The 25,922-nt window shown below is 37.4% G+C and overlaps 1 protein-coding gene across 2 annotated transcripts in view; it reads left to right on the plus strand.

The window, feature by feature from the left end:
* LOC135699814 (cadherin-23-like) overlaps nucleotides 1–25,922 on the plus strand; it is an 81,037-nt gene that overhangs the window by 38,174 nt on the left and 16,941 nt on the right. For both annotated transcript variants that reach the window (XM_065220161.1, XM_065220167.1), the window contains exons 11-15: nucleotides 5,417–5,568; nucleotides 5,670–5,815; nucleotides 5,909–6,036; nucleotides 6,173–6,276; nucleotides 23,664–23,793. In XM_065220161.1, the coding sequence (XP_065076233.1) occupies nucleotides 5,417–5,568; nucleotides 5,670–5,815; nucleotides 5,909–6,036; nucleotides 6,173–6,276; nucleotides 23,664–23,793 (660 nt within the window). The remainder of the gene's footprint in view (nucleotides 1–5,416; nucleotides 5,569–5,669; nucleotides 5,816–5,908; nucleotides 6,037–6,172; nucleotides 6,277–23,663; nucleotides 23,794–25,922) is intronic.

Below are 25,922 nucleotides of genomic sequence, written 5' to 3' on the forward strand. Positions count from 1 at the left end.
AGCTGGATGTTGATTGTAGCCTTCCGACGGATATTCATGAACTCCACTCGCTTGGGACAACCGCGATTGGAAACTTGGTGGTTTTCACCGCAGTTGACACAAGTTGGATCGATGTCATCATCTTGCTCACAGGACGCAGTTGAGTGAGTTCCAGCACACTTGCCGCAATTTGTCTTCATATGGCAGTTTTTGGTGCCATGGCCATAGGAGAGCTTAGGTACCTCATATTTATACCTCTAGCTGTATCAAAATTCCCGAACCAATCCTATTCCGTTTACATTCGGTCTATCACGCTTCACGCTCACTCGATTCTACCGACCCCCTGCAATGAAATGAGATCCAGTTCTTGAAACTGCCAAAAACATCAGCAGCGCTGCTGCTCCATAACATACATATAGCGAATTTGTTTATTAACGGGGTTGGAACCAGTTCCAACCCAGTGCGAAACCGAACTTTTTGTCAGTACGAACCTCAACCTGAGGTAGGTTTTAAAAACAAACGATCAAATTGACGTTTGTCAGAAAACAAGCAGAGCCGATCTTGATACCCGATCCAGGTTGGAACTGAATAATAAACAAATTCGCTAATAGTTATGCTCCAATCATGTAACATTAAATGCGGCAAAGAGGCAACCAATACTATCTGTTTCTTTGGTAACAAAACACGCCGAAAACTACGCAGAAATCATCGCCATACAAATTCCTATGGCGACGATTTCTGCGTCGTTTTAAGCGCGTTGCGTTACCACAGAAACAAACAATATAGTGCCCTCAAAACCATCCTTAATTTACTGAAATGATCAATTAAAAGTTGATGTATTATATTCTAGAATTTACGTGCATAATTTTCGTGAATCCTGCTTTACTATAACGTAATCTAGAACATTTATTATATTTTCCGCAACGCGGCGTGAGGTGAACCAAGCTTAATCGTAAAGGAGAAGAAGGAGCTATCAAATTAGCACCAGAGCACCAGACGCTATTTCAAAACTACCCAAATTTGGGTAGAATCCACCCAGATCTGTCAAAACTGAACCTACCCAAAAATGGGTAAACTGTGTTGGGAGTGTCAAGTTGACAAATGAGCAACATTGATATGAATCCGATCGACGTTGTTCATTTGTCAACTTGTCACTCCCAACACAGTTTACCCATTTTTGGGTAGGTTCAGTTTTGACAGATCTGGGTGGATTCTATCCAAATTTGGGTAGTTTTGAAATAGCGTGCAGAGAAATTTTGCTTCACTCAAGTTGTTCACATGACAGGCGTTGTAGTCCTGTGGATTCTAGTCATTTCTATTCCACACTAACTATATCTACTACATGATCTTGACATTTTTACATATGGGATAAGTACTTAAGGGGGTTAGGGTTTTGATAAGTCTTTAGTGGGATGATGATGAAGACTGCACATTGTAGTCGAATGGAAGATAACCTTTATTGATGTTTTATTGCTACATATTGTTTGCTATGTACACATTAAAGTGATGAGCGGTAGTTGAAAGGGCACTCATTAGTGATTCATTACCTCGTTTAAAAACTTGTTTCCAGCGAATGAAAAATCACACTAAACAATCAAAACAAATCCCTAAAAAAGACTGAGCTTCTGCGAATTTCTACTGCGTATCCGTATTCCTGCAAAATTCAATCAATTCTATAGATCTACGGGAAATTTCGTAGAACCAACATCACTGACTTCCATCTGTTTTGTTTTCAACACAGCTGACGCGTTGACAGGACGAGGGAAAAGCAACTAGTGAAAAAATCGCATGAACGAGGGATGCTCCGCTTAAGAATGTGCATGATAGGGGGTGCTAGCAACAATCAATACGAAACTAACGATTTTAAATTGGCTCACTACTTGACTAGCCTATTGGTCCCAAGCAAATCGATTAACGTACCCCATTCTAGTCGAAATTCTACTACTACACAATGTTTGTTTTGATTCGCTATGAAAGTTTGACAGATAAAATGAGGGGTTAGTGGATTTTCCTATGTTTCGAGGGGTGAGTCGATTAGCTTGGGACCGAAGAGAGTACCAGAGCTGAGCCAAAAAGTTGAACACGTTTCTTCGGGACCTTCTAGTCTTAGAGTTACCTCTATGGTGCTAGTGTGTATGCAAAATACGTTTGACCACAGACAAACAGACGTAACACTTTGAAAAAGTTTCTCTTGAAAACATAGTATCTCAAAACATAGGACCTCAGTAACGACATCTCTCTGGCTTCTCGCGGAAAAAAAGATTGCTCGCTAACTCGCAAACAATATTGCATAAAAGTTCTATAGAATGTATAGAAACGTCAAAGTGATCCGATGCCAGCGCTGTGGCGAGTAGTTCGCGAAACTGATAATATTCAAATCAACCGTTAAATGCGTGAACGAAGCTACACAATGAAGTGTTACGTCTGTTTGTCTGTGGTTTGACTATAGTTTTTGAAGAATTTTCTTCGAAGCGTTATGTCTGTTAGTTTGATGTTGTTTGAACATTGTAAAAATATAAAACAATGAACATTGAACATCTAAAATCTCATCGGTGATTATTGCGTAGTTGAAATTCGTAAGGCAAAACTTGTAGACGCAAAAACGCAAACGTAAGATTTGAGTTTTTAAAATCACTAGTAACTTTAATTTTGATCTGAGTTGAAATAGATTCCGTTACCTAAATGGTGCGTTTCTCGTTGTAATTTCTATTCGTGATTATTTATAATTAAAACTTTAATCATTTTGCTTAATCATTACTTTCAGCTGCTGATGGTTCTCTCGTCACTAACAATAGTTCTTATGCAGGTAGTCTTAGGCAAATAAACTTAATATATAATAAATAAGCCCTTATACCACGCCTTTAACCATTTCATTTTCCCAAACGTTGAAAACGAGTGCTCAACACACTGACCCCGTAATCTCAACGTCCACGGTTCGGTACCAATCTTCTTCTTCTTCTTCTTCTTCTTCTTCGCATTTCAAGCTTATTGCATATCGCATATTAGCTTATTGCGTACTCTCAACTGAGTGTTCTAGATGCACTTCCACAGTTATTAATTGAGAGCTTTCGATGCCTGTACCATTTTTGCATTGGTATAATTGTGTGGCAAGTCCAATCATACTTCTATCACAGACAAACAGACGTAACTCATTGAATATTTCTCACTGTAAAACATCGTCGCTAAAACATTACCGCCATCTGTTGAGTACATTGTGGTGGGTAGTACGCTGAACAGATGGCGGTAGTGTGTAAACGTCAAACGCAAGGGAATTTACTATGCGCGCCACAGGTGGTAGTACTACCAACTATGATACTTTTAAATTGACCGTTAAATGCTTGTTCGATCAACAACTTGCGAGTGTTATGTCTGTTTGTCTGTGCTTCTATGCCCAGGGAAGTCGAGAAATTTTCCAACCCAAAAAATTCCTATTAACTGCATTGTTAGCCAAAAGTTAAATGCATTTTCTCAGTTCATTTTCTGTTGTGCGTAAGTGACAGCTCCTACCAATGGTGCTGAGCACCAATGCTACCGACGCCAGGGAGACAGCTACCACACTTGGACCCTACATATCGACCCATAAACTTATGAACCGTGGACCAACGGCTTTACCTTCCTTCCGAAGGAAGGCATGATCAGTGATGTTATGCCTCAGAACATCCCGGCAGCGCCGACTGGGATTGAACCCAGGTCTGCTGGGGTGATAGATAATCACGCTTACCACTACACCACTGGCGCCGCTGTATGAAAGGTTTTGTCAATGATGGGTGATGCAGCTTTGTCACTATTATGGGCGAGGAGATCCACTAATAGGGGCTGTGGTCGATTATCTCATTTGTTTCAATATATAAAGCTATACTGTCTTGGACAAAGTTGTTTTACTGGGCTAGATCAACAAGCTTGTGGCATTCTATTCAGGTTTAATTGGGAAATACGCCACTAGAGGCGCTTTATTTTCATATTACTTATGACGGGTGTTATAATATATGGAATTTGGGCTCGAAATAGAATATCTCTTGATCCTGGCCATATAGAAGGTTACTGTCTTGAGCAAAGTTGTTCAAGTGATCAAGTCCTTTCGGATGGTGAACATATTAGCACCGAAGAACCGACGTGACAGCTCATACAAGCTACATTTAAATTCTTGTCCAAGACGCCATATTTTAAGTACGTTAAACACTACCGCCGTCTGCTCATCCAATCGCGTCATATCATGAGCAAGGACACGTACACACGTAGAATTTATATTGCCTTGGTCTGCGTCTCACCTCGTTTGAAAGATCTGATCACCCGTTTGACAGTTCGAATTGCTCGTTTGACAAATCGAATTGTGGACAAACGAAATGCTCCTGTGGCATGTCGGTTTGTCGGTGATATTAGCTTTTCAGTTAAGTTGTTCAGATGACCACCCGTAAAAAAAAGTACCTTAGAGGTACAATGAAATGTATTGTAACCGTACAATAGAATTTATTGTATTCACAATAAATCGTACTGTCTACAACAATAAAATAACCATAGAATTTATTATTTCCACAATATAATCTATGGTTAATGGGGAAATCTACAATAGAACAAGGGGGTTGTTATGTATCTTAACCATACGAAAAATCACTTTTTTCCGAACAAACTTGAGCCATTTACCGAAAATTGTAATGTTGTTCTATTGTTGAAAATCCTTACAATATGGGACGTATTTTTACATCTATTGTAATAACAATATGTTAAAATTTATTGTACAATATACGTAAAATAAGATAGGTTGTTGACAATAGATTTCGTTGTAACTGTATTTTACTTTATGGTTTTCCGGGCACGGTCTTCCGGATGGTGTTCATATTAGTTCATAACTCTCTCACTACGAGGCGCTAGTGTGCATGTGAACTAAGTGTGTAGTTGTTAATTTCAGATTCATGGGATATGATTTAAAAATTCTCTAATTAAAAACATAGGTATCAGGTATTTGCATAAAATTTTCGAATTTTGCGGTCAACTCCATCCATTAGGGTTTGTACCAGGGGGACCCTATCCTTATCAACCACATATAGATGCTCCATACACACTTAATTTTTTTTCGCCGAGATTCCAACAGCCGAATAGTTCTGCAATTTATATTGCTGAGACTCAGTAAAACAATTGCCGAGACTCAGCTATCAAATAACATCTTGCCCGCTGTTGGTGCTACCAATCCATTACAGTGAATGTAAGAAACTAATACCTCAAATGCATCAATCTATCGTTATGTTTTGGGTGTATCAAGTTCTTCTGATTGCAGTTTCCCATATGAATTACCACACCTACATCCCACAATGTCCCATCGTCAGCATTTGTCGCATATATGTAGAGTGTAGAGTGAGTGGGACCATCAGAGAGACAGCATTTTAATCAACTTTTAACTTCTCGCTTTCCGTTTCCGTTCCGTTTCCCATTCTGATTTCAGCTGGTGACAATTCTCCGGAGGCAATAGGCGGCAACCGGCAAGACAGCATCGACAATCTCTTCGTCCTGACGCAGCCGGACGAATACGTAGCCCGACTTACGGTGGGTCAGGATTTGAAAGGATTCTACGGCAGCTGGGCGGTACAGATTGAGGTTAGGATTCCGTTAGCACAGCACATGCATCTTCTTTTAATTGATGTTGGCATCGTCATCACTTTTCCTCTTTCTTCTTCTTTTTCTGTGTCGGTTGCTAGGCTTGCGATCGGGGAGACGAGTACAGCTTGCTGGAAGACAGCCCTCGGCTGTGTAACAGCGCCACCTATACCGTTCTGATTGACCCGGTTAACTATATGGCACCGGTGATCAACTTTCCCCGAAATGACGAACGGATCCGATTGAAGTAAGCAGGCAGCAACAACAAAAAATCCGAACCAACCAAGTGCCAATTGATAATTGGTTTTCCACCTACGTGCCTTGTGCATCTATCTTCCAGGTTCGAATCACTGACCAACGGTAGACCATTGGTCAACACGCAAGGTGAAACGGTTCCGAACTTCAGTGCCACCGATACGGACGGAGGAGCCTTTGGCGTGGTGACGTTCAGCTTGCAGAGCCAAGACGGTATGTGAGGGCTCTCGTGGGGGAGGGCGAATTGATTTATATCCTGGATGCAATTTTGTTGGATCCCATTCCCGTACATATGATTTCTTACACTCGGATTTCCGGGGTTTTCTCCTCTGGGGTTTTCCTTCTGTAGAATCCACACAGGACCATGTGTTCTTCCAGCTCAATCCAATCGACAAGCACACTGTACAGTTGGTACTGGTCAATGCTGACGCCATCGAAGCTCGTTCCTATCGGGTAAGTGTTGCTTAATTTTCTTTCTTTCTTCATCATATCTTATTTGGAAAATGGGTTGGATCAGGCTTCTGGTCCTAAAAGGTATTTTTTGAGTCACGTACACTTCAGTTACCTTCTCACATGTAATTCAATTTTACGGTTGATTGAAGTGAAATTTCAAGCGTAAAGGCCCAAACGTAATATGGGTGGAAGCGGACGCAAACGGCATGTTTGACAGTTGTCACAAATGACATCAAGATGCCTAACCGAAGTCGATTTGGTTCTAACTAGTTTTCAATCCGACAGTTAGGCTTACTCAGATCGGGCTTTTCCGCGTCCGCTGGCATTGCGCTTGTGCCTTAAGGCCCCCGTCTGGAAGTATTATTGATATTATTCCCTTGCTGGAATTTTTTAGAACATCTAGGAAAACCCGCAAAAATGAGCTGGAAAAATAAGCTAATCGAAAAATCGAAGCACACTACGTTCTAGCATAACTTTCTGGCAACATGATAGTTGGAAAATTTTTGGGAAAATCCAACCCACAAAAAAACTGGGTTATTTTTCCGACATGAAGACCACCCAATTCCGGCCACGTGATTGCATAGGTGTAAACACCATGTTCTATCTTTCCCCTCTGATAGCTCGTGATCTTTATTCTAAAGTACCAGATAATTATATACTAGAAGATTCGTGAGAATGTCAGGAATCTTTTGGTGTACTTCAAAGTACAATTTTCCGACTTTCCTCGCATCGTTTTTCCATTTTCATTTCATGCATACCATTTTCCCGTTGTACCGGTACATGGCGAACAAGGCATGGGAAAGAAAAAAAATGTACTAAACACGAATTTCTCGCGAGGAGTTTTCGGCTCACATGATTTTTACGGACGGCTGACTGAAGCATGCGAATAGTGGTGTCGCATGTTTAGCAAAAAATAATTCAAGTTGTTGATAATGAAAAAGGTCAGCAAGAAATAAAATGCCTTTCCCTACATCCTCCATTTCGTCCTGAATGACAATGGGTCCAAATATGCACTGGGAAACATAGTGTTCTCTGCAGGTCGATGAAACAAGCTAGGTTACTGGTGTTTTCTTTGTTTGGAGTATACATATAAATATTGTTTGGGAAGCAATATAAGCAAATATCCTCCCACCTTGATATTGACTATATAATCTACACAGCAGGTATTATTGATTTCCGTATCTAAGAATCACATTCAAAACGTCATATGGTATAATTGCCAATACCTCAAAAAGCTTATATAGAGTCCCTATTGACGGTGTGATTTGTTGTAAGATGTAGATCTCACCGAGCTGATTCAATTAATAATTACGATAATACAGTCGATAATGACAAGACTTTGCTATGATGTATTCAGAAAGTTAGTTGCAACATAGGGAATTGCTTTATTCCAAATGACAGTAACATTTATTGATAAAGTGATAACATTTATCAACTGTTGTAAAAATGTAATGTTTCGTTCAGAGTTGGGCATAGTTTAGTTCAGGCATAACATTTGATAACGGCACAAAAGCATTTGTAAACAAATTTTCTAAGGCCCTTTTCAAGCGAACCAAAGTACGCTCACGCAAACCAATACCACTTTCGGAAAGGTGAAAGTTGCCCTTATCCGATGATGTTGTTGGTTTGCGTAGGCGTACTTTGGTTCGCGTGTAAAGGGCCTTAGAAAGTATGTTTACAAATGCTTTTGTGCCGTTATCAAATGTTATGCCTGAGTTAATCCACTATGAACATTTTCGATAGGGATTATCGCTTCCGCTATTTTTTTAACCGGTATAAAAAATCAGCGCAACCTGCATTTTGAGACATTCATGATTATAATTTATAAATTTTACACTAAAAGACTCCTGAAATAAGGTTGGAATGAAACTGGTTAGCAGCTATCGGATATCATTACCTCCCGATAATCACATTACGTAATAGTAATAGTAATAGTTTTTTAGTTTGTTTAACAAACCGCGGTAACTTTATATAGATAGTGTAACAGTCAATTTCCGGCAGATATTAAAAGCCACAATTACTTGCGACTATGATACATATCATTCTCATTAGATGTGATCATCCCTACTTTCAGAAGAAAGAAATATTTATTTGCTTCGCGAAGAACGTCGTCAGCTTAGCGTACACTACTGTTCATAAATGTGGGGTTCCCTAGATGTTTCACTATCATGTATCTCTCATATCTAACATCAACGAAAAGGTACTTTATAACATTACTCGAAAAAATTACAAAGATTATCATCAACATTTATTCATCATATCATTTTATCCTTCATTTCCACATCAAGGTCAGATAGGCTAGGTGATGTAGAATTTAATTTTTCATTTATGTGTTCCCGAACTTATCCTTGGTAGTGTACGAACAGAAACAGTGCAATGACGTGTACTAAAACCGAATATGAGCAACAGTTGTTCGTATTTTTGATTTTCATAAACCGGACCGACGCATCGATCAGTTCCAGTCTACAGCATGATGTGCTCCTCTCTACACATATCAGTCGGGAGTACGTAGACTTGGAAGTATGATGGTCAGCATTCTTATGTTGAACCGGCCTTCCCCGATACTGCTTATGGCCATTTCTGAGATCCGAAAATATTTTTCCAGGTTTCCGAGAACGCCAAGTAACCAACTCCAGTGATATGTAAGATAATACCTACATGTGGTGTTCAGCATTTTCACGGAGAAGCTACCTTCCCGATACTTGAAAAATTGTTCCTGTGAACATTCCTTAGATTCGGTAATATTTTTACGAGTTTTTCGAAATGCCAAGTGACCATCTTCATTCTTTCAACTACCGTTGTTTCAGTAAGAGGAATTTATCCTAAATGTGGGTTCAGCATTTTTATGTAGAACCGACCTTCTTAGATACTGAACCATGAAGTTCTTATGGCCATTCCTGAGCTCACGAAATATTTTTAAAAGTTTCTTGAAATGCTAAGGGGCCAACTTCATTGATATTTCATTTCAAATACCGGTGATTTCAGTGGGAGGAAATTTACCTAAATGTGGTGATCTTGAAATGCCAAAGGACCAACTGCATTAATATTTGACTTCATATACCGGTGATTTTAGTGAGAGAAAATTAACCTAAATGTGGTGATCAATATTTGTATGGAGTATAATTCTTTCCTTATAATGGACCTTGAAGAATAGTTCCTGTGCCCATTCTTGAGATCCTGAAATATTTTTCCGAGTTGTCAAGGGACCATCTTCAATAATATTTGATTCCCCCAAATCGCTGTTTTCAGTAAGAGGAAATTATCCTTTATGTGGGTTCAACTTTTTCATGGAAAACCGGAAATCCGGAAATATTTTTAGTTTTTTGAAATGTTAACGGATCAACTTTATTGATATTTGACTTCAAATACCGGTGATTTCAGTGACAGGAAATTTACCTAAATGTGGTGATTTATATTTGTATGGAGAATAGGTCTTCCCCTATACTGACCTTTGAAGAAAAGTTCCAATGACCAGTCCTGGGATCCGCAATTTTTTTCCAAGATTCTTGAAATGTCACCAATTGCAATGATATATAAGGTTAAATACCAGCTATTTCTATACATGGTAATCAACTTATTTTTATGGAGTTCCTCCCTTAAACGATAGTGCAACTTGAAGTTATATTTCTTGTGACCATTCCTGAGTGCTGGATTTTTTTTCAAAGCTATTGAAATGCCAAGGGACCAAGTTCAATGCCACTTTAAATCAAATACCACTGATTTCAGTGAGAGAAAGTTAATCTAAGATCTAAATCTAGGATAGTTTTTATGACTTTTCCGAAGATCCGGAAATATTCTTCAGAGTTTTTTTTTAAACGTCAAGGGAGTAAAATAAATCAGCGGGTTGAAATTGATTCTGGGTTTTCTCGTAGTTTTTGTGATACAATACTTGCTGAAAGACATTAAAATGGGATGTATTCTATCCTCTTGAAACAACAAAAATATTAAACTTTATGAAAAATAATGAGGAATTCAGTGATCAAACACACACCGCAAACCAAATTGACACCGTTTTATGGTCCCTATTATATATAATTTGTTAATTATACTTTTGCAATAGGTGTTTCAAATGACGGGGATAATATTGCATTAATTAAACGCAGAAGACAGTTGGACAGGCGCAATTAACCTACAACAGCTGAAATGGACACAAAAACCATGAATAAGGCACTAACAGTACTGCATTGTTCCAAAATACTAAAATGTATTTTGTACATTATTTTGTGGATGATCCAACTATATACAACAAATATCTCGTCGAATATGATGATACTTATTGGTACAACAAAATTCTACCCAAGTTAGGGGAAGTGGATGTAATGTTGGCCTAAATGTCCATAATTTTGGCCCATACATAAATTCAGCAATTGACTAAATTTTCAATAACAACCAAAAATATCTTTTAGTACCGTCCCAATGACGCTTTCATCTAGATAAAATTGATCAATACCAGATTTTTAGCGATGGGCCCAATCTTAGAGCCATAGGCCAACATTAGAGTCATTTTCCCTATATGGTTTACAAACAAGTGGTTCGAAAAGGTTATACTGTGCACAATTAAACCACCAACGCCACTGGTCAATGATTGAGTTGAGTATTTTATCAACGTACTAATATCCATCCTGGTAGGTGAATTTCTTTTTAACAAGTTTTCAAAGACGTGACTCATTTTTCCTCGGACAAGATACCGACTTCTTTTTGCGAACGACTTATGACATGAAAGTATTTATTCTTCATACACATGAAAACACATGAAATGGTACGGTGTAGAATCAGCACAGTGGTTAATGCCACATCAGATGTCCTGTTTAGATGATTGGCTACTACTTGCTTGAATGACTGATTCTTGGCCAACTAATGCACTGTAGGAGCACATCAGGATGATGTTGGTTATTTTTCCTTGATGTCACAGCTATTTATCAAACCACAGCTTCCATATAATTTGAAGGCTCATAATGTGGTGTTATGGACAAGTAAATCAATGGTTTTCCACTGATCCTTCAACGCTCACTGCCCAATTGTTGTTCGTCAAAGCTTCATGGATCGTAACATAATCCCAATAATTGCAATCATAGAAGAACTACAACGTTCAAATATGTATGAAGTAGGCACATATTAACCGTGGACCGTATTTGAAGTATTGTTCTCTATGGATCTTTAAGTTATAACGATTGACCTGATTACAATAATTATAAAATAAATAAATATTTAAAAATGTATTATGCAACTAAGCAAACTCAGCATTTCTTTTGTTAAACAATCAAGAAAAACACAATGGATCAATCTTATGAAATGGTGAATAGTGTAGAAATGAGGTTTTCTTGGGATTCGATTTAAAGCGATATTTTTGATTGTGTCATGTAAATTTTCATCAATTTTAGGGAAACTTGTACGAAATTGTATGTGTAAATGTCACGTTTACGCTATTGTTATCGATTCACCAGATTCACGCTTCTGTAGCGAACGATTTCCGGCTCTCAACTAAGTGTTCTAAATGCACTGTCACAGTTATTAATTGAAATCTTTCTATGCCAATCAATGCATTCATTTGTATATTGTATGGCAAGCGCAAAAATACTCTATGCCCAGGGAAGTCGAGAAAATTTCCTATCCGAAAGATTCCCTCTACTAGACCGAGAATCAATCCTACCGCCATCGAATTAATAATACAGTGCATTTACCGACTAGGCTATCTCAGCCCCCAGGGGAACCAAATTATGTCCTGGAAGGTCTATGTGACCATATCCCAAGTAGCATTTCTTGTTTTATTGCACTCTATTAGTGGTTATTGAGATCAATTTTATAAAACCGTCAATAAAATTAATAGCTCCAGCATAACCTCTTGATAACCGCTATAAGATCGTCTTCCAGCTTAGTGGACCACTCTTGATAAGGTTTATAAAGCATGTTTGAGAATCACAATAAAGCTGTCTTAAAACCTTTTATCAGAAAGCCCCATACTCTACAAAAGGTTATCATAGCCTCTATAAGAGTAATATTGTATCCAAGCAGTTTTATTACGCTTTGGTGAAAATCAGTTATAAAGCCAATTTAATTTTTATTGGCTTCAAAGCAACCGCCATAAATTAGCTTGTTGTTGTTCTGTTCTGCTGAAACTTTCTTTTCCCATATGGAAATCTTTATCGGTAAAAATAGGTTTGAGTGTTGGTGTCAAGATCACAGCATGTAATCAATTTTGTTTTATGGCGACATTAGTGAAAATCTTAAAGAAAATATATGACTTTTTAGAAGTTCCAAAACTTATGCGCTTGAAATGTTATCGTGCATATTGGGATAATATGAGCGTTAAATAAATGCGCCTCCAAAATAATTCAAGTTAACAAAAAAGATTGTCTCAGAAATCAAATGAATTTGATGGAATCACCTTAATTTTACAGCAAACAGATCTCAATTACCAATCATACCAATGCACACTGGAAATCATTTCGGATCTCTTATTTAGCCATTATTTTATTGAAATATCTTGGATTTTATTCCAAGGCTAATGGCATTTTCATAATGACAATTCGGCGACAGAGGACAGCAGGCAAGAAAAACACCAAGCGCAATTTCTTAAAATGACTTATGCTTACATTGAACATCCAACCTAGCGGAGCAAAATTAATAACTCCGAAACGAAAAATTTCCGCGACTTGGTGTCTTGGGCAAAATTTCTCATCATAATAAGGACCATCTATTGACATAAACAAATAGTTCAAAACTCTTCCGCAAAGATGGTGCCACAATCTAACTTCTTTCTCTGACGTTTTGGAGACTTGATGTCTTGCGCAAAGTTGTTTATCTTGACAAAATGAACAGCTCTTTCAAAGACGTTAAATTTCCACAGTCTACTGGTTCCAAGTTATATGGAGTTAAAGAAAAAAATGTCGAAAATATGGTTTTTTCTTTCTGTTTCGGTTTTCTTGCTTACACACCAAAAATTTCTGAATTTTACTGGCGATGTAAACATCCATGCATGCAAACATTCATACATGTAAACTTCCTTTTCACGTAAACTAGCAACTTGCAAGAAATGTTGCAAACAAAAGTGGACAGTTGCATACAATATATGGGATATTACATGACATGTCTCATAAATTTACACGATCTATAATCTAAACTTGTATGATATATGACGCTCCATTTATGTGCATCATAGTAACGGAAATTTACACTACTTTTTTTTAGCTGTGTACAACTATATAGGGTTTTATTTTTCTCTTATGCAAATACATAAAATAAATAGCTTTTTTGAAGAAACATACTGTGCGATTTATGTCTTTACATGACCGTGGGGATGCAAAGAGAAAGTCGACGAAGAGAATCTGTCAATGTTACTTAGGACCTAATGCAATGTTCAGCTTGAATTCATTTTTTTTATTTGAGGGCAAATGTATATTCCTATTCTACGGGTGCAACCGATGAATTTTACAAACATGTGGAAAAGTTTTGAATGGTACATTAACCTTTATGAAAAGTTATGCGTGATTTCAACCTTTTTGTCCTAGGACTGCCACCATTCCATGTATTTCGACCAAGATTCAACAGCAGTCTTGTAAGCGGTCACGGTAGTCGACACATTTTCTGTGATAATCGACTGCTTTTGCCTCCGACACTTAGAAAACAAGCTATCATAGTACAGTACCAAACTCAAATGTCATACGACAGGCTCTGTCATATGATACTGTCGCCGGAGACCGTCACGAATGTATGTATTTCAGTTTTTCACATAATATGAGCTGCTGATGTTGTGCTTGTGTGAATTCTGAAAATAACAAGCAATGATGTCCTAGGAATAACATTTCTGATCAGAAATGGTTTAATTTACACCAAATGGAGGAATTAGAACGAAATTACTCATGTCATATGAAAGTTATTTGATAATTTTCTTTTCGTTCGAATGTTATTCTACCGGTTGTGTTGTGTGAGAGAGACGACGGTAGAGCATGAGTGTAGGAATAAAAACAGACTGTCGCGCACGACAACGAAGCGAGTGTAGTAAAAAACGTCAACTGTTTCAACCCCTGTTCAACAGTGTCACCCCATGTATATGCGAGCGAGAACGAAAGAATTATAGAGATTGCTGACGTTTTTCTAACGCACACTACGTCGCGTATACGTATACACGAAATGTTTTCATGCTCATGCTAACAATTTTGTTGATTTTCTTTGCGCTCCGCTTGGAAGTACCGGAAAGTTTTGATTTTTTTCTATGTTGTAAAAACAAACAGCCTATTTACATTTCTGACAAGTTGCAACTGAATGCTTATTATTGTTTTAAAATAACCGTTTGATGGCCAACTAGTTTTATTGCGCTTACTTATAAAGCAACAAAAGGATTTATTTTTGGGTTTTATAAGGTGAATTGCCCTTATGCTTCAAAGCAATCATAAAACCTTTCATAAGTGAAAATAGCATAAGCATCAGTTGGTTTTTTAATTAGCTTTATACGGGTTTTGTAGATAGCTATAAGAATGTTTCATGACTTGCATTGTATATGACCGTCATAAAGCTGTAGGTAATGGTTGCAGCTGCAATAAAACCTTTATAAATTTTGAATATAGCCAAGCAGCTCTAGAATTTTTACTTGGGTAGACTTCGAATATGGTCACCATTGTTGGTCACTTAGCATTTCAAGGAACTTGAAAAATATTTCCGGATCCCAGGAATGGCCATTTTCCGTCAAAGTGAAGTATCTAGGAAGGTTGCATCTCCATAAAAATTCTTATGGCTACATTTTGTACTGAAATCAATGGTATTTGATCTCATATATCATTGAAATTGGTCACTTGGCTTTTCTAGAATCTTAGGGACATATTTTCAGTTCACAGAAATGCTCATAGAATACAATAGGTGCAGCATCGGGGAAGGTTATCTTTCATATCGGTTAAGGTAGGTTTTTCATGAAAATGCTGAAACCCTCAATTAGCTAAATTCCCGTTTACTGGAATTATCCGGTATTTCGATTATCTATCTTTAAAGTTAATCGCCTGGAATTTTCCAAACTTGAGAAAATATTAGCGGATCTCATGGATGGCCACAGGAAGTATTCTTCAAAGTGCAGTATCAGAGATTCACTCCATTTATGTGCATCATATTGATTAGAAATTTACACTACTTTTTCTAACAGTGCACTGCGGTCTACCCACCGCTTTTCTCGGCAGTTTTAACAAGCCATTCGCTGAAAATCAGAGCGGTTGGTTGAAAACCCGTCAAGAAAAAGCGTCTTCGGGGGAAAGCTATACAATCATACTCAATTCTTGGATGCACAGGTCTATAATATTTACATTATTTAACTCTGATAATCAGGACTGCAGTACTATTCTTTTCTTCATTAATTTTGTTTGCAATAAGTGAATATCACACAGTTCGAAAAAGAAGTGTAAATTTCTGTCACTATGATGCACATAGATGGAGCGTCACATACCATACAAATTCACATTGCAGATCGTGTAGATTTATGAGTAATTTCATGAAATATTCTAAATATTGTATGCAACCATCAATCTTTGTAAGCAATATTTCTTGCAAGTTGCTTGTTTGCGTAAAAAGGAAGTTTACATGCTTCAATTTTAGCATGCATGGATATTTACATCACCATTAAAATTCATAATTTTTTTGGTGTGCATGATTAGCTGAGATTTATCAAATAACGTAAATTTATACAATGTTTGCATAGTTGAATAACCACCAAACTGAACTAGGAATCGAACCCAGCCGCCTCCAAAATGGAACTATACTAAAACGGACTGAGCTAAGAAAGGCTCCGAAAATTCACGTGTATGTAAATTGCCTTCACAGTTAAAAAAAAGTAACGTAAATAACCGCACATAAATAGAGTGTGATATATTCTATGAGTTTACATCATAGATCGTGTAAATTTATGAGACATGAAATGAAATATTCCATTTGTTCTATCCAACTGTCCATATTTGTAAGCAACATTTCTTGCAAGTTGCTAGTTTACAAAATTCAGAATGTTTTTCTGTGTTTATTTGAATTCATATATCATTGAAGATTATCACGTTTCATTTCACAACACTCGGAAATTTATTTCCGGATCTCAAAAACGGCCTTGAAATTATTTTTCAAGGTCCAGTATCAGGAAAAGCCGGTTTCCCATGAAAATCTTCTTCTTATTGTTCGCATTTCAAGCTTATTGCGTGCTCTCAACTTAGTTTTCTATATGCACTTCCACAGTTGAGAGTTTCGATGCCTGTACTATTTTTGCATTGTATAATTGAGTAGCAAGTACAATCATACTCTATGCTCAGGGTACTCGATATATTTCCTAACCCAAAAATCCTAGACCGGACCGAGAATCGAACCCAGTGACGATCAGGAATGGTCTTACTTTGTAGCTGCGCCTTTACCGACTGAGCAAAGGGAGGCCTACATGAAAATGCTGCACCCATATTAAGGATGATTTCCTGTTATTGCAAATAGCGGTATTTGAGCTCAAATATCATTGCAGTTGGTTTCATGGTGTTTAAAGAAATTCAAAAAATATATCTGAATCCCAGGAACTATTCGTCAAGGTACAGTATCGGAGAATGCCGGCATTCCATGAACATGCAGAACCCACATTTAGGTTGATTTTATCTTACAGAACACACCAGTATTTGAACTCATACAATTAGCATTGATGTTAGTCCCTTGACATTTCAAAACCTCTGAAAAATATTTCCGGATCTCAGGAATAGTCATAGGTACTATCTTTCAAAGTACAGTATCGGAGAAGACCTATTCGCCATGAAAATGCAGAACACACATTTAGATTAACTTCCTCTCACTGAAATCAATGGTATTTGATTTCAAATGTCATTGCACTTGGTCCCTTGGCATTTCAATAACCTTGAAAAAAAATCCAGCACTCAGGAATGGCCACAGAAAATATAACTTCAAGGTGCACTACCGGGGAAGGGAGGAACTTCATAAAAAATATTGATCACTACTTATTTGAATCTTGGAAAAAAAAATTGCGGATCCCAGGACTGGTCATAGGAACTTTTCTTCAAGGTTCAGTATAGGGGAAGACCTATTCTCCATACAAATATAAATCACCACATTTAGGTAAATTTCCTGTCACTGAAATCACCGGTATTTGAAGTCAAATATCAATAAAGTTGATCCGTTAACATTTCAAAAAACTAAAAATATTTCCGGATTTCCGGTTTTCCATGAAAAAGTTGAACCCACATAAAGGATAATTTCCTCTTACTGAAAACAGCGATTTGGGGGAATCAAATATCATTGAAGATGGTCCCTTGACAACTCGGAAAAATATTTCAGGATCTCAAGAATGGGCACAGGAACTATTCTTCAAGGTCCATTATAAGGAAAGAATTATACTCCATACAAATATTGATCACCACATTTAGGTAAATTTTCTCTCACTAAAATCACCGGTATATGAAGTCAAATATTAATGCAGTTGGTCCTTTGGCATTTCAAGATCACCACATTTAGGTAAATTTCCTCCCACTGAAATCACCGGTATTTGAAATGAAATATCAATGAAGTTGGCCCCTTAGCATTTCAAGAAACTTTTAAAAATATTTCGTGAGCTCAGGAATGGCCATAAGAACTTCATGGTTCAGTATCTAAGAAGGTCGGTTCTACATAAAAATGCTGAACCCACATTTAGGATAAATTCCTCTTACTGAAACAACGGTAGTTGAAAGAATGAAGATGGTCACTTGGCATTTCGAAAAACTCGTAAAAATATTACCGAATCTAAGGAATGTTCACAGGAACAATTTTTCAAGTATCGGGAAGGTAGCTTCTCCGTGAAAATGCTGAACACCACATGTAGGTATTATCTTACATATCACTGGAGTTGGTTACTTGGCGTTCTCGGAAACCTGGAAAAATATTTTCGGATCTCAGAAATGGCCATAAGCAGTATCGGGGAAGGCCGGTTCAACATAAGAATGCTGACCATCATACTTCCAAGTCTACGTACTCCCGACTAATATGTGTAGAGAGGAGCACATCATGCTGTAGACTGGAACTGATCGATGCGTCGGTCCGGTTTATGAAAATCAAAAATACGAACAACTGTTGCTCATATTCGGTTTTAGTACACGTCATTGCACTGTTTCTGTTCGTACACTACCAAGGATAAGTTCGGGAACACATAAATGAAAAAATTAAATTCTACATCACCTAGCCTATCTGACCTTGATGTGGAAATGAAGGATAAAATGATATGATGAATAAATTTTGATGATAATCTTTGTAATTTTTTCGAGTAATGTTGTAAAGTACCTTTACGCTGATGTTAGATAAAATGATATCAGGCATAACATTTGATAACGGCAAAAAAGCATTTGTAAACAAACTTTCTAAGGCCCTTTACACGCAAACCAAACTACGCCCACGCAAACAAACAGCATCATCATATAGGGGCCACTATCACCTTTCCGAAAGTGGTATTGGTTTGCGTGGGCGTACTTTGGTTCGCGTGTAAAGGGCCTTAGAAAGTTTGTTTACAAATGCTTTTGTGCCGTTATCAAATGTTATGCCTGATATTATGATATTTTGAGAAATATTATGCGAGATACATGATAGTGAAACATCTAGGGAACCCCAAATTTATGAACAGTAGTGTACGCTAAGCTGACGACGTTCTTCGCGAAGCAAATAAATATTTCTTTCTTCTGAAAGTAGGGATGATCACTTCTCATGAGAATGATATGTATCGTAGTCGCAAGTAATTGTCGCTTTTCATATCTGCCGGAAGTTGACTGTTACACTATCTATATAAAGTTACCGAGGTTTGTCAAACAAACCAAAAACTATTACTATTGCTTCTATTACAGATAATGCGTCAGTATAATTAGATAATCGCTAAACAATAAAATAATAATGTGATTATCGGGAGGTAACGATAATCGATAGTTGCTAACCAGTTTCATTACAACCTTATTTCAGGAGTCTTTTAGTGTCAAATTTATAAATTATAATCATGAATGTCTCAAAATACAGGTTGCTTTGATTTTTTATATCGGTTAAAAAATTAGCGGAAGCGATAATCGCTATCGAAAATGTTCCTAGTGGATTAACTAAACTGTGACCAACTCTGAACGAAACATTAATTTTTTACAACAGTTGAGTATAGTATATAATTATCACGTTTTCACATTATCAATAAATGATAGTGTCATTTGGAAGAAAGCAATTCCCTATGTTGCAACTAACTGATGCATTTTTTTTCTGCTGATATAAGTTATTAAAAGTTTCTGAATACATCATAGCAAAGTCTTGTCATTATTGGCTGTAATATCGTAATTATTAATTGAATTAGCTCGGTGAGATCTACATCTTACAACAAATCACACCATCAATAGTGACTCTATCCGCATCGCGGAGCTTCTTGAGGTATTGGAAATTATACCATATGAAGTTTTGAATGTGATTCTTAGATACGGAAATCGATAATACCTGCTGTGTAGATTATATAGCCAATATCAAAGTGGGAGGATATTTTGCTTATTGCTTATATTGCTTTCCAAACAATATTTATATGTTTACTCCAAACAAAGAAAACACTAGTAAACTAGTTAGTTTCATCGACCTGCAGAGAACACTATGTTTCCCAGTGTATATTTGGACCCATTGTCATTCAGGACGAAATGGAGGATGTAGGGAAAGGCATTTTATTTCTTGCTGACCTTTTTCATTATCAACAACTTGAATTATTTTTTGCTAAATATACGACACCACTATTCGCATGCTGCAGTCAGCCGTCGGCAGAAATCATGTGAGCCGAAAGCTCCTCGCGCGTATTCGTGTTTAGTACAGTTTTTTTCTTTCCCATGCCTTGTTCGCCATGTACCGGTACAACGGGAAAATGGTATGCATGAAATGAAAATGGTAAAACGATGCGAGGAAAATCGGAAAATTGTACTTTGGAGTACACCAAAAGATTCCTCACATTCTTACGAATCTTATAGTATATAATTATCTGGTACTTTAGAATAAAGATCACGAGCTATCAGAGGGGAAAGATAGAACATGGTGTCTACACCTATGCAATCACGTGGCCGGAATTGGGTGGTCTTCATGTCGGAAAAACAACCCAGTTTTTTTGTGGGTTGGATTTTCCCAAAAATTTTCCAACTATCATGTTGCCAGAAAGTTATGCTAGAACGTAGTGTGCTTCGATTTTTCGATTAGCTTATTTTTCTAGCTCATTTTTGCGGGTTTTCCCAGATGTTCTAAAAAATCCCAGCAAGGGAATAATATCAATAATACTTCCAGACGGGGGCCTTAAGTGTGTCAATTTGAGCACTTCGGCTGAACTAAATTGGAAAGAGTGGTAAAAGATCAATTCAATAATTGTATGAAGTATTAACAACAGTGTGGAAGTACGATGTGATATGCCATATCATTACTTATATTGGGAAATTGGCAGAACAAGCAAATGTAAACAATAGCTTTAAGGTGATACGATCTGGAAGCCCTTGCTCTGATGATACTTCACATTTTTCTAAGTATAATTATTAGCTACCGGAAAACATACAAAACAAAACTTCTTCCGAAACAACAAAACTTGAAGCGGCAGTCGCTGGATCGCACCTTAAACGTAATTTTCTAACGAATCACAGAGTAGCCTTTGGTTTTATTCGCTAGAACCATTGGCTTAAGGTCATTGTTTACGGTTGGCTGTTCCGTCTATTTTCTATGTTTGGACTCGTTGGAATGGAAATGTTCGACAGAAACTTCCTATACACTGTTAAAGCCTCGGGTTTAACGTAGGGACGGGATGTGCAGTCAAATCGGCCTACTGAAAATCCATCAATGAGATGTAAAACGCTGTACAGACTGGAGAGTTATAACATGTTATAACGTTTGTCAAATAATTGCAACACAGAAACCACTATCAAGATAGCGCGATAACATGTTACACTCAAAAAAATTCACACGTTTGATCGAAGTGTTTAAACACTTGATTTTCTAAATGCACAATCACATTTACTTTAAGTGTATTTCACCTTGGTTCAATGTGTTATACACGTTAATTTATAGTGTTTCAAACTTTGAAATGTTGAAAATCTTTCACTATCTATTCAAGTGTATTGCACATTGAATCACGCTACTGTTCAAAACAGATGGATTTAAAGTGTTTTGCATTTCAATACGATATGAATTGCTTGCTCAGAAAGGTAAACATCGATAACAAGAGTTGTGACTTTATCCTATCAACCTGCCTCATATATGAGAACAACCGTGGCACAGTGAGATCGAACGAAGACTCCGGCAGCAGCATACCCCAACAGTCCATGATCGAATCCCAAATCAGACCCATTAAAAATATATGTGAAAGCTCTGGCCTCTGGCAGTTTTGTTTATATATATTTGTCGATTCATTTTTAGAGTCGGTAAAGTAAAATTCGATAAAGTAGAATATTGAACTATGGTGTGCAAAGCTATTGATATCACCATATGAGGCACATAGAATCCAAGTGTGTCACAATTCAAATCCATAGTGTTCAGGCATGGTTCATAGCATAAGATTCACACATGAAATGGATATGTTTCACAATATGCGCAAAATTGAGTGTGAGACACATGATGATGACGTGTGTAATTTTTTGAGTGTATGACTCTGTAGTCTGAACCGAGGTCTGAACGTACTATAAATGTGTAAGGCTCATTGAGTTTGTCATCTCTTTCGTTCTCCCGCTGTTTAAACGGTTGAAGGAGTGTGACGTCAAACTCCGGCATCCATTTAATCAGCCGGAGAACGAAAGAGACGATAAATTTACTGGGCCTCACCTCTTAACGCTTTTTGATTTTCCATATTATAGATAATCATGTCAAAAGGACCTATCTGCATTGATCGATTCTCTTCATCGACTTTCTCTTTCGTCAATAACTCAACTGCAAAACCTTTGCTTGTTGTATTTGACGTTTTGGACGCTAGATAAGAAATCTCGATGAACATTTCAAATGGTCCTATCTGCTTTGATCGATTCTCTTCATCGACTTTCTCTTTCGTTAATAACTCAGCTGCAAAACCTTTCCCTGTTGTATTTGACGTTTTGGACGCTAGATAAGAACCTCCTTTATCAAACTATGTGGTAGAATTAGCGCGAAATCTGTTTGCATAGCAGTGGTTATGAAAAGAGAAAGTCGATGAAGAGAATCGATCAAAGCAGATAGGACCATTTGAAATGTTCATCGAGAAATCTGTTTGCATAGCAGTGGTTATGAAAAGAGAAATTCGATGAAGAGAATCGATCAAAGCAGATAAGACCATTTGAAATGTTTATCGAGATATGTAAATTTGGTTCCAAATATCAACAAACCATCGTTGCTTATGGCTTTGTTGTCGTGTGGAACCACACAGCATTCTGAACATTCTGAATAAAAATTGTGTGTTTACATCACGTAAACATTCACGTAAACTTGTAATTCATTTCACGCAAAGGAGCAACTTGTAAGCAATGTTGTTTGCAAAGATTGGCTTTTGTATACAATATTTGCAACCTTTCATGAAATGTCTCAGAACTTTACACGATTTAGAATGCTAACTTATATGATATGTAACGGTCCAGTTATGCGAGGAAGGCGACGATTGTTCGTATTTGACAGTCACCTCCCCCCTCCAGGTTTAACTATAGTCGCTATATTCAGGTCCCGAAGAAATGAGCTCAACTTTTTGGCTTAGCTCTGATACTATTTTCAGTCCCAAGCTTATCAATGCACGCCTCGAAACATAGGAAAATTCACAAACCCCGCATTTTATCTGTCAAACTTTCATAGCGAATCAAAACAAACATAGTGTAATACTAGAATTTCGATTAGAATGGGCTACGTTAATCGATTTGCTTGGGACCAATAGGCTAGTCAAGTAGTGAGCCAATTTAAAATCGTTAGTTTCCACCGGTTGATAGTACTGAGTATGTCGCCGACCGTGAAATGACAACAAAAACAAAACAAAACAAACACGACACACGCGGGTGCGAAACACGGCTAAATTACACTCGGCGACAAAACTACTCAAAACAGAACAAATTGTAACACGCAGGCTACAATGCAAAGCTGTTCCACATATTCTGGAATCTAGCTCAAATATTGCCACAAATCGTGACCTGACCTAAAAGCTCCCACTCTACTGCCACCACCATGAACTATCGAGAAACGATTTTCGTTCCCTATTCCCACCGCAATTTTTCTCCATCCCACTGGAAAATACCTCCGGGAAGCAATATCACGTTCGGTTCCAGACCAGGAACCATTGCAAATTGAAAGTCGTTCCGCATCCGTTTTCCACTCCCAACACGTTTTTTTTTTCAAATCATATTCAATGATAATCGAAAGTGTCAAACACTCTAAATCCCCTTGTCACCCTTCTGGGGGGTTTCCTTTCGTTTTAGGTTATTGTCAACGCACGGGACGGCGGAGACCTGTCAGGCACACCGGTGAGTGTGGTAATTGCTTTCATCAACATGACCGGCGAACCGGAGTTTCAACCGGAGGACTCACCCTTCCAAACGGACTTCACCGGTAAGCCCACTTTAACAACATAAATCCAAACTTGAGCTCCATAAATATGACTGAAAAGGGCTGAAAAGTCACGATAAATTTCCACGCGGCTCCCGAGTAAAAAAAAATTGAATGCAAATTTAAACAGCTGAAAATGTAGTTCTATCAACTTGAGGCTGACTTTCGATGCGGAACTGGACAGCGAACTTCAAAGTCGAATGAATTTCAATTTTTATTCGGCTCATTCCATGCATAGGAAGGAGCTACAGTGGTTTAATCGAGGAACCAGAAGCCTACAGACCTAAAATGCGATTTTCTGTTGTTATCTACCTACTGCTGCTATTTCCCAGTGTTCCGGTAATAAATAAGTTTAATGAGTAAAGTTTTCCAGCGCTGCAGAACCGGGCAATGCACGCACCCTTGCTGTAATTAATTGTAAACTTTTATGCGTACAGATTTTTCATATTTTCCCGACGTCAACAAAGAAAGAGTTTCTTTAGCTTTTTTTGTTTGTTCCGTTAAACGTTTTCTTCACTATTCATGGGAAAATAATTGACGATAATAGCAGAGCAGGTACTTGTTGTGCTGACACTTACAGCCAACGAAAGGATTGAGCTGTGCTTTTAATTAAAACGGAATTTGACAAGGCCAGGAAATGGAAAGAGCGTGGCTATGCATCGTTTAAAATTGCTCATGGATGTAATAGAAAACTCGTTACCATAGGTTTTCAAATCAGGTTTGATTTCGATTTTTAAAATCAACTCAATAAAAACTGTAACATTTTGGGCGTGAACTGTCATGTTGGAATCTAGCCAACCAACTTAAGGCTAGGATCATTAACTCTAAAGAGCCTGAATTTATAAAGAGGCGACATCTTATCCATTTGACAGGTCTTCTGCTCGATTGGAATGGCTTTTCCTATGACTTTGACAGACAATTGATTGTTCCAATTTTGACATGTCGTCTCTTTATAAATTCAGGCTCTTTAATTAACTCCAAATCAGGGTAAAGTTGACCAAGATTCGGTCAAAACTGCCGGACAAACTCAGAGCATGGCTTGTGTCGAGTTTTGCAATTTGCATTAAATAAGCAGAGGCACATAATCACTAAAGGTGGAAAATTACTCTTCAAAATTCTAAAATATAATCCAGGGCTGATAGCACCAAATATATCCAAAAATAGTGATTTTAGTGACTAAAATGAGTAAAAAAGGGACCATTAAGTGACTAAAATGAGTAAAAAAGTGACCATTAAGTGACTTTTAAGACACAAAAAGTGACCAAAAAAGGAGACCCAAGTAGAACTTATTGAGCTCCAATTTAAAAATGTATAAGAAGATTTTAAGCATTTTGTCAATATTAGTAGTATTTGTTCTTGTATGATCGGTATCTGTTGTAAACAGACATGAGTGATTGATTTTTACACTAGCCTGCTGCTGGCTACTCTTTCATTTTGTTCAATTTTCAAGATAAATCCTTTTTCCAGTAAACCTATTCCAATTCATAATTGTTGCCCAAAATGTGTGTTACATTTTAAACATTATGCTATGAAAATTCATTATAATTATTGTTAATAAAAACAATCGCTATTGTATGGTTTTTTGCGTGTTTTATAATACAACAACCTATATAATCCGTCTTCATCTGCAGGAAAACACATCTAAATTTCAGCTGTTCGATGGAACACAACGTACCAAGAAGACTGGTAATTCTACTAGCTTTCCTGCGCATCCATATAGTATTTCATTTGAACAAATACCCTCAAGCTTTGAGCGTTGAATGGCGAGACTGTGACCCTCGGTTGGTATTATATACAAGCACTTATATGTTGTCAGTTTTCTTACAGGCAGGGCTGCACATCAGTCCCATATGAGTTTTTGTCAGCTTTGAGTTCGCAATACTATTCGTTATCTAATGGCATCTCCTAATGCATTACGCCTCTTATTAAATTTGACCGCTTCGTTTAGTGCACTATTGGTATTATTGTAATTGGTCAGAAAAACTGGAGCGCTAATCCGGTAAAATCCATTTCCTTTCACAACTCTTCAGTATCTATTTTATGAAAAATATTGATTAAATCAAACGGAAAATTACCAATTACGGAAGCACGGCAAAATCTAACATATAGTCAGATGTTCCAAATTAAAACCC

This window comes from Ochlerotatus camptorhynchus, unplaced genomic scaffold (assembly GCF_037179485.1).
Source record: "Ochlerotatus camptorhynchus isolate MF236.1 unplaced genomic scaffold, CSIRO-AGI_Acam_v1.1 ptg000010l, whole genome shotgun sequence".
NCBI classification, from domain to species: Eukaryota; Metazoa; Arthropoda; class Insecta; order Diptera; family Culicidae; genus Ochlerotatus; species Ochlerotatus camptorhynchus.